The following is a 9,453-nucleotide window of genomic DNA, read 5'->3' on the forward strand; positions in this document are numbered from 1 at the left end:
CACTACCTCTCTCTGCAACCTGTTTCTTGGAAAGAATTTGGAGGATAGAAGGTGGCAGAGTTGGAACGATAGAGAGGGGGATGACCTACCTATCCATCCCTGCATCAGGGTCTTTCTGTCTTGAGGGAGGGTTGCAGACAATCCTGGTTTGGGCTCATGGGGCTAACCAGGGTCTCGGTTGGCCACTGGAGTGACGTTCTTAGAAGATTAAGCTTGCGGTTAATTAGCTCGATTAAGGCGATGCAAAAAAGAGATGGGAGCGCCTTTTAATTAGCAACTAACGAGATTTTAAACGGGCCAGCGGAGAGGTGGCCTCCTGCCGACAAACCTAACAAGGGAGAATTGAGAGATGATACCGTTGTCCTGTTTGGCATTGAAGAGTGACTGTCTGGCATGAAAGTCCTTTGGTTGTGTTGTGTTATGTGTACTTTACAAGTGCAATGAAATATGCAGTCATGCCAAGTGGAATAAGTAATTGAGCTTTGGTTAGGCTTGGTTAGACTTCCGGCACCAGTGCCGTGAGTCATTTCTGTGTTTAACTTTCCACTGTTAGGTCTTTGTTGTACATGCAGGAATTCACACTTGGGAAATGAAACATCCATTGTCTAAACTTCTTAAAAGTGCAAAATAGTTTAACAAGACAAACCTTTGAGAAACAGTCTCAAACATTGACATCCAGCTTTGCCTGTGACTGTCTCACTAGCTAGCATGCAATATTACTCTGCTTTCCTGCTGTGTTTCTGCTTGTGGCTCACATGTGGCCAGAAACAGTCTGGACCCTTTTGAAGCTAACTTTAGAGATTGGGAACTAACAATACTCCATTAAGAGAAGCCAGAGTCTAGCGTTAACGACGGCCTGAGGCCTCGGGCTCTGAAGCACAGGCCTTATTAAAAATCACTCCATCTACACCACTCAATGGAGCCTCTGTATCACTGTTATTAACTCTCCCTCCATGCCTTTTTTCTTTTCTCCCTCTTTCTCTCTCCATTCCTCTTTTAATTGTTAACGAATCTAATGCCATCAAAAAGGATGACAGGGATCAACAGAGCAGAGAGCAGGAGAGACAGTGGTGCTCTTTCAGTTTGCCTGCTCCCTCAACTGTTTCTCCTCCTTCACCTCCCTGCACCTCCCTATCTCCCCCTCCACCTCCATCTCCTCTCTTGTTCATCCGCTCCACTTCGCTCTCAGTTGTAGCACAGTTTTATTAAAACTCCCAAGGTGGCCTCTCTATCTACAGCATTGATCAGCACACACTTTCTTCTGTAGAAAGGTCTTTTGGGCTGTCAACAGGTGTGCAGGAACATGTAAAACACACTCAAACACAGGAATAGACACACACTGAAACTATTACACAGCTAAATGCAGCATTATTTATAATTATAGACGCACTATCAAGCACTCCATGTATCGTCATTGTCTGCAGGTTCATGAGTCAGTCCTGCCATGCAACCACAGACATATGAACAACATCTGTGTTTACATTCTACAGATATTTCTTCACAGTCATCAAGTACTTTCACCTCAAACACATCCTGACACAATGAACTCTAAATCCAACAATAATGTATTGTGAAGAATAGGGCTTATATTCGACTACTTTTTCTACATGCAACCCAAATCTGATTTGAGCTGTCCAGCATGAAATCCAATACTTCCAAATCAGATTTAAACCACATTTGTAGATGGTTTGAAAATGCATCACGGTACAACCACTCAGATTTCATGTTTTGTCAGTCCATATGCAACCCGGCGACATTTCATTGCAATAAGAAAAAGGGTAGGGGCTACCCAGATATTTTCAAGGTTTCATGAGGGCTCACGTAACTACATACTTGCATCATAGATGCTGCCAGATGAATGCTTTCTTGATAAAAGTACCCACTTGGATACTATGACACATGTTTTGGTGATGATAGCAAATGATTATGGTTTCTTCACATGAATCTGATCTATTTCCTTACAAATTACAATGTGGGTAGTCATGACCTAAGACCAGATTTGACATCTGCTCTGTGAACACACACCAACTTGCCTCACCAGCTGCAGCGCCAGCATCCACCACCCAAGCCTCCAGCCAGTCTCTCCACAGTCATAAAAATGCCCCCCCCTCAAACCCAGCCCCCCTTGCCCCCTACCCCCCCTGCACACAACTCCTTACATGTGGAGGAGAGGAGAGGAGAGGGGAGGAGAGAGGGAGAGGAAGTGGAGAGATGGAGAGGTGGCACTCAGCGGGGGGCATTTAGGGGTAAGGTTGGCCGATAGAGGCAGTAGAGTGACGACCTTAACCCTCTCTCTCTCTATCTCTCTCTCTCTCTTTCTCTGTGTCCCAACTCCCTCCCCCTCCCCAATGTAGGGTATCCCAGCCCTTGCTTGACCGCTGTGTGCCAGACTATACCACTTTCACCACTGTGGGGGACTGGCTGGACGCCATCAAGATGAGCCGCTACCGTGACAACTTCGTCAATGCCGGATTTGCTTCCTTTGACCTGGTGGCCCAGATGACAGCAGAGTGAGTGGAGAGAGAGAGTGGATTCGGCTAATCAGGCCTAAAGTGATTGACTGGGCTGAGTTTGAGAGTCAAATTGATGTTATACAGATTGACCTTGAAGGGAATAAAAATAGTCTCATGGCTAAATTAAACATGTTAAGATGTGGGGAAGGAGCTCGGAGTAGACTCAGACATAAAATGAATAATGTAAAGGATAATAGAAGCACATTTAGCAGCCATACATTTGTGATACAGTATCATGCCTTTTATGTTGCAGTATTTATGTACACATATGTTGGTATGCAATTGACCAATCAGAATGGCTTTGCTGTAGAATGAGAACAAGTATGTAATCAGGAAGGGGAAGAGAAACAATCACCTGCTTCAGATGCGACCTAACATCTTGCAGTCAACAGATCCATAATTTAACAGTGTTGTACAATTTTTCAACAAGCACTTGTAGCTGTTTCCGTAACTACGAAATCCAGTTGACCTTGACAACTCACCCACCTTCTGCCGCGTTTACAAACAGGAAATGATGTAATAGAAGTCATGGAAATTGGAGACCACTGATGATCAAATAAATGAATTAGGATTATAATGATAAATAAATTATCCTCATTATCCGTATAATAGGCAATGAAGGTGGGGGTAATTTGTTTCAATTTGGCCAGGCTGACAGGTGTGGTGTACTGTGGCTCTCTGTTGCCCTTAATGGCCAGTAATTCCTCTAATGGTGCCCATTTATTATCATTTCATCCTCCATCGCTGCACTGATGGGGATGGCAAAATATGAAAAAAAACAAAACAAAAAAAAAATACCATTTATTTGTGTAAAATTGCGGTCATTCACCCTTATCTGGCTTTGGAGAGGATGGATGTGCGGTTTGGATTTGGGTGTGCGTGCACATTCACGTACTGTATGTGTGTGTGTGTGTTTGTTTGTTTCATGTGTGGGTTTAGGTGCACACGTTTGTACTACAATGGATGGGGCCACAAAGTCATTGAGACAAGCAGAGTGCATGGGGTCTGCGTGTAATATTAGATTATCCAGTATTTGTGTATGTCTCTGTGTGTGTGTGTGTGTGACTGAACGGAGAGGACGCAGACTGTGGCAGAAGCCCAACAGTCAGCTAATCGCTGCCGCAGACGGCGTTTGCTCTCTCCTCAGCTATCAACTGGGGAAATCAAACAAGCGAGCGGAAAATAGAGGTTCTCGTGATATTATTGTACAGTGTTAAATCAACATGGCCATGATGATTAAATTATGGCGTCTGACTAATGACGGCCAAACCAGGTGCGCTCTCTCAGGCCTTTTTAAGGGTGTAGTAATGTCAGCTGTATGTCAACATTTTCGGATTTTCCCACTGCACCCTTCACCTGAGGTTAAGGCCCTCTACTTACTCCAAAGATCACACAGTAATCTGTGTGATCTCTTGGCTAAAAGAGTAATTTACACTTTCCACTTTAATTTTCTGTGCGGTTTTTATTATATTTCTTCAAGCTCAGAGGAATGTTGTGCAATGGTGAGCAAGTTAAAGCTGATTTACTGAGACACAGACTGATTCTAAATATGACTGACAAGCTCCCAACTGAGTATTCCGTCAAGTAGGTTACAATCTTTTTTTCTAGCGCTAAGTTGCAGACTGGTGTGGACTCTGCGAAGTCTGCCAGCTGCCGAACAGAAGCTTAGTTTGCTCTTTAATCATTAACTATCACATTACGGTCCTTTAACTCCCCTCTTGTTGCTCACCTGCCGGACAACAGAAGAATGTCGCATCCAGACCAGCACTCCCTTTAGCTGGATGAGTGTCCCCATTTTGTTGACATACCCTCTGTCAGCCATTTTATGGGTGATTGCCAAGGTGCCTGCCTGTTTGTGTTCCCACCTGGTAGAGTGTGTGTTTACTTGTGGTTGAAAAGTGAAATCTGCACTTCAACTTTGGACATGTGGTGTTTGTCTGCTTCTGTTCTTTTTTTATGACTGAGCCACCTGTTCTTATTTTCTTCTCCTTTCTTCTCACTCCACAGGGACTTGCTGCGGATAGGGGTAACGTTGGCTGGCCATCAGAAGAAGATTCTTGGTAGCATTCAGGACATGAGACTACAGATGAACCAAACACTTCCTGTCCAGGTGTGAGCGACAGGACACACAGACCGATGCAGTCGAAGGACAGCCAGACAGGAAAACAGGGGAGGAACTGTGCCAGAGAGAGCCATTGGAAAACCCTAGCTGCCTGACCCATCTCTGCCAATTAGACGCTATGAAACTGGCTTGCAGTGCCTCTGACTATTATTATTTTTTCATTATTTCACTACCACTTCCATTTCCTGTTCCTGATTTTTTTTGTTATTCTTCATTGTTTCTTTTTCCATCCAATCAAAATGAGTGTGTTTTTGAAAGAGGAAGAGGAGTTAACCCCTTTATATCCCATGCGTGCCTCACCAGCTCTGGTGTGGGTTGACGTTTGCATGCATGTGTGTTTTAGTGAGGTTGGCATTAGCCCTGTAACTGAAACGTCACACTCTGATCCTCACGCAAGAATCCCTCCCCTTGACCTCTCAACCCAGCTTCGATGGACGTAAAACTTTGTAAAGAATGGACACCCAGGTGTTAAAAAGTGAACAAAGTGAACAAATGTTCACCAAAAAAAAAGCAAAAGCAAAAAAAAAAACAAAAAAACAGAGGACCCACAGGAGATAGAGGGCAGTTCTTTCCCTGATAGAAGTTGTTTTACTGTGCACGTATGTGTCGTTCTCCATCTTCATATTGAAGGTGTGTTATCTAAAAGGGCACTTGCTGGAGAAGGGTGAGGTGGTGGAAGAGGAAAAATGAGGTTAAAGGTCAAGAGGATGACAGAGGTCATGAAGGTCAAAGGAGGGTAGCCACATTTTTGGACATTTGTTTTGGCTGCTGTCTTCAGTAGGTCACCAGATGACCTCTTCGCCCTGACCCGAAGTGACTCAGGATTGTTCCACAGCTTGGGATCACCTGCTCATCAACTGTGTTTTTACACATAAAAAAATGTTTTATTTTTGTTTGTCCACACACCATTTTTTTCTCTTCTTTTTTTGGCTTTCTTACACATTTTTTGGGAGATTTGTGGTTTCAAAAATGGCCGGTCAAACCTAAGTACCCCCACTGGACGCTTTATGTGATGAAGGGGCGACAAGGACTGTGGCAACACTATAGAAAGACCACTTGGCCTTTTGTGTGCGTTTTTGTATGCGTGTGCGTGCGCATGTGTGCGTGTATGTGTGATTAAGTGTGCTTGGATGTGCGAGCGTGTCGAGTTGCACACAAGTATACTGTACAATACAGCTTCCGCTATTTGCCACCGTGGAGAATTAACGCATGAACTGAACCGTGACAAGGAGCAAATATATCTGAAACAATTACGCTATATTCTGTGGACAACTGTTAAACATTCTTTTTTATTGAATCCAAAAAAAATGAACTTAGGATATATATATATATATACTGAGTGAAACCATGACGGACACCTTACTTTCTAATTACTATTATCTGGATTTAGAAATAATCAAAATTCTTGTTTTAATTTCAACATCCTGCCCTATGTATTTATTTGTACCCCCACCCCCTCCACCAACACCCAGATGGACTTCAGGCCATTTGGAACAGTGGACTTGGAACAATCAGAAGGAATAGAAACTCCAAGAGGATTCACCTAATGAATTGATGATTATTAAACAAAAGAAATTGCATATAAAATTGGATATTGTATTTTTGTTGTTGTTCTAAACAGCCTGTACATGTTTTGTAACAAAAATACGATAAATAACAAGAAAAATGGTGTTTTGACAAAATGGAAGTGCTGTTGTGAAATGTTTGATTCAGAGTGAAATTAACAGAAAGCAAAGCAAGAAGAGAGAACAAGGGGGAAAGTCAGGAGGTAGAGAAGAAGATGAACAATGCCCTCTCCGTCCATTGTTGTGTGAGTGTCTGTGTAGGTGTGTCTAAGATTGTGTGTGCTACCTGAACTGGATATTAAGCTTCCCCAATCTTCTCATTCTCAACATAAAGAGCATTTGTGAAGCACTGAGCTGTTACTAAACGTCTCCCAGGCACATTGTTTTCAACTCAAAACCTCCTGCAAACATTTTTTTTTACTTATTTATCATCACCTCCAACTATGGGATCCTCCTAATTTGTCTTATTTATGACTGTTAAGGAGTCATTAGGGGGAAGGTCCAGAGATGATGCATGATGATTCCTTCCTGCCAATCATTTTAGTCGCCTCAGAGGCAGTGCTCCATCACTAGACCTGTAGTTTCCAAGAGGATGCTCATCAGACCAGAGCTGTCTGAACAGAAACCTATTGGTCCTCATCTGTCAGTTCGATTAATACAGAAGCCAATCTGGCATTGCAAGAATATGAGCATTGCAGAGAGGGCAGACATACGGCGGGCTGACCTATCATTATCTCTCTTCATTTCCTGTCTGGCCTGCAATCATCCTGTCTCAGCTCAGGCTGCTGCATGATTAGTACAGTGCAGGATCAACAGCCCTGGCACGCAGACAGCCAAAATCTGCAGGCCCCCTCATCCTAAATGATAGCAGCTGCATCACGGAGACCATGCTATTTGCACTTCTCACAGAGGGGTGGATGAAGGGATGGGGCTGCATCACTGGGGTGATCTTCCAGACAGTCTCCATACTGTTTGGGTTGGAGCTGATCGATGCAATATGTGAATATTATTAGTTAGGTGTGTAATGATAGTGTGACGTTAGTGGCCATGCAGTGTGTCTTGCCATATTACTTTTGTCAGCCTTTCTTTAAGTCCTTTCAAAAGTCATGGAGGATGTTATGCAAAACAACAATGTGTTTCCTGTTTTAGATTGTTTCATTCTATTGCACATATAGACGTTTTCACTACTGCTAGTACACTCCGTAAAGGACATACTAACCACCAACAGTTGTAGTACACAACCAAGCAGTAATTTTACTGTTGTGTACTCAGTCTATACAGGAAACAAGTCTTTTATTCTTTGTTTCTTTTTTTCATCAAAGCATCAGCTCAGATTTCAGACGCAATGGCTGAAAATCAGAAGCGCCAGCATGATTTGTTTTCAAGATAAGACTGTACTGAAAGTGCAAATGCTTCATTGATAGTATTCTACAGAATTATTTTGTTTGTCTACAAAGCAATTCAACATTGTGGTTGGAAAACAGCGAGAGTCTACGAGATGGCAGAAGAGCAGAATTAATGCAATCAGAAGCTCAGTTTTACCCCACGTCTCCCAGGAATCTACAATATTAATCCCTCTTTCTAGCTCAATTCAATCAGCTAAGCCCCACTGTTGCAAAGTTGCATGTGACACCAAAAGAGACAGAGATGATGAGCATGAAAAAAAGAGAAGGGGGGCATATTGGAGCTAAACACAATCAGATGGCAGACGTGCCCACTCATGAAAAATGGCAGCGCTTTGGAGCTCGCATGAACTATTGATGAGGTACACATGGTGCACTGGGGTCTGAAACTGTGTTCACCAAAGTCAACCAGGCGTGAGTGATGGGCTCAACTGGCACCGTTGAGCATCTTAAAATGATTAAACTGCCACCACATCAACTGCAAACAATTAATCTTTAAGTGGATTTTTCACACATTCATGGGAGTGTTAAAATATTCAACACTGACAGAGGAAGAAAAAAAGTCACTCTCTTGTTTTGCTCATCCTTCTGACTGCACGTTGCTGAAATTAAGATGGACTGTTGTGTTTGCGTGTGTGTGAGAGAGAGTGTGTGAAATAAAAAGGATTGCCATTTTATACACAGACTACACTTTGATCAGCAGAGTTTAGGCTTTGTCAGATGTGGTTATCTCTATGTGTGCCAATAGAATTCAGACTATCCCAACATTCCTTCCACCTTTCTTTCCCTATTTTTCATCCTCTGCAGTTCATCAAACAAGCACACCCACCCCTCCCCCAAAAAACCCTTACCATTTACTAACTTTCTTTTCTTCAGTTGTCTGTTTTAAATAAATATATACAGTACTGTTTTTTCTCCTGTCTTCTAACAAGCTCACTCCATATCTGTCTTTTGGTCACTTTTGAAAACCCCCTCTTCATCCAAGAAAGTATTTCAGAGAGTACTGTACATGTGTAGTGAACTGGGAGGGGGGGATGGAATAGTGCTGAGAAATGCAATTGTTAATTCCTCTTTGAAAAGCATTAAGATGTATTTAATGGTGCAGACATACACAAAAAAAAATTACTAAAAAATGATGATGCATTCTTGTAGAAATATTTTTAAAAAGACCCTTTTTGCAATTAAATTATTTAAGAAATGTGACCGGATCTCCTGACTGAGTCTTTATGTTGTGTTTTGAATCCATGTGGACTAAATTGTTCTACCATGAGATACGGTGCCAACACATAATCACACACATGTTCCTCAGTCACGTAATTGCCCAAGACAAACACATTCAATTTCACTACTAATCATTTATGGCCATCTCTCGCTCCTATAATCACTGCCAGAACTCCATGTAGTTTTTCAGCAGTTATCACAACAACATTTCTTGTTGATAAAGTGGCACCAAAGTCTAATCCAGATAAATATCTGCTTCAGATAAACATACCACACCTCCCAGATTTAACGGTACATGTTTCTGTTAATGTGCTTAGTGTACGTGTAATGCGCATTGTTCATTTTTCATCCAAAGATCTCTGATTTGATGTTTTGCATTTCTGACAGGTTCAGGCAGGTTTTGTCTAAGGACATTTAAAGAAACACTGTCCGTAAAAAAACTAATACATTTTTCAATTGCTTTCTTTCATCTTTATAGCTACAGGCGCCTGATAAATGGATATTGATCCTTACCTAGAGTTCATGTGTTTTTAAAGTTCCTTTAGTTGCTAAGTTCCTTGCCACTATTGAGGTTGTTACAATGATTTAAAGACCACTGTTCTAAATGAGTTTACCTAATTTACCTGTGA

At 42.1% G+C, this 9,453-nt stretch overlaps 1 protein-coding gene across 11 annotated transcripts in view; it reads left to right on the plus strand.

Moving 5' to 3' along the window:
* Positions 1-8,715, plus strand: part of ephb3b (eph receptor B3b) — a 60,191-nt gene extending 51,476 nt beyond the window's left edge. For 9 of the 11 annotated variants that reach the window (XM_019253966.2, XM_019253968.2, XM_019253969.2 and 6 more), the window contains exons 15-16: positions 2,355-2,510; positions 4,521-8,715. In XM_019253966.2, coding sequence (XP_019109511.1) covers positions 2,355-2,510; positions 4,521-4,629 — 265 coding nt within the window. In that variant the 3' untranslated portion in view covers positions 4,630-8,715. The remainder of the gene's footprint in view (positions 1-2,354; positions 2,511-4,520) is intronic. The other 2 variants (XM_019253973.2, XM_019253974.2) reach the window with 1 other exon arrangement.
* The last annotated feature ends 738 nt before the right edge of the window (positions 8,716-9,453 follow it).

The sequence above is a fragment of the Larimichthys crocea genome, chromosome XVII (genome assembly GCF_000972845.2).
Source record: "Larimichthys crocea isolate SSNF chromosome XVII, L_crocea_2.0, whole genome shotgun sequence".
Classification (NCBI taxonomy): Eukaryota; Metazoa; Chordata; class Actinopteri; family Sciaenidae; genus Larimichthys; species Larimichthys crocea.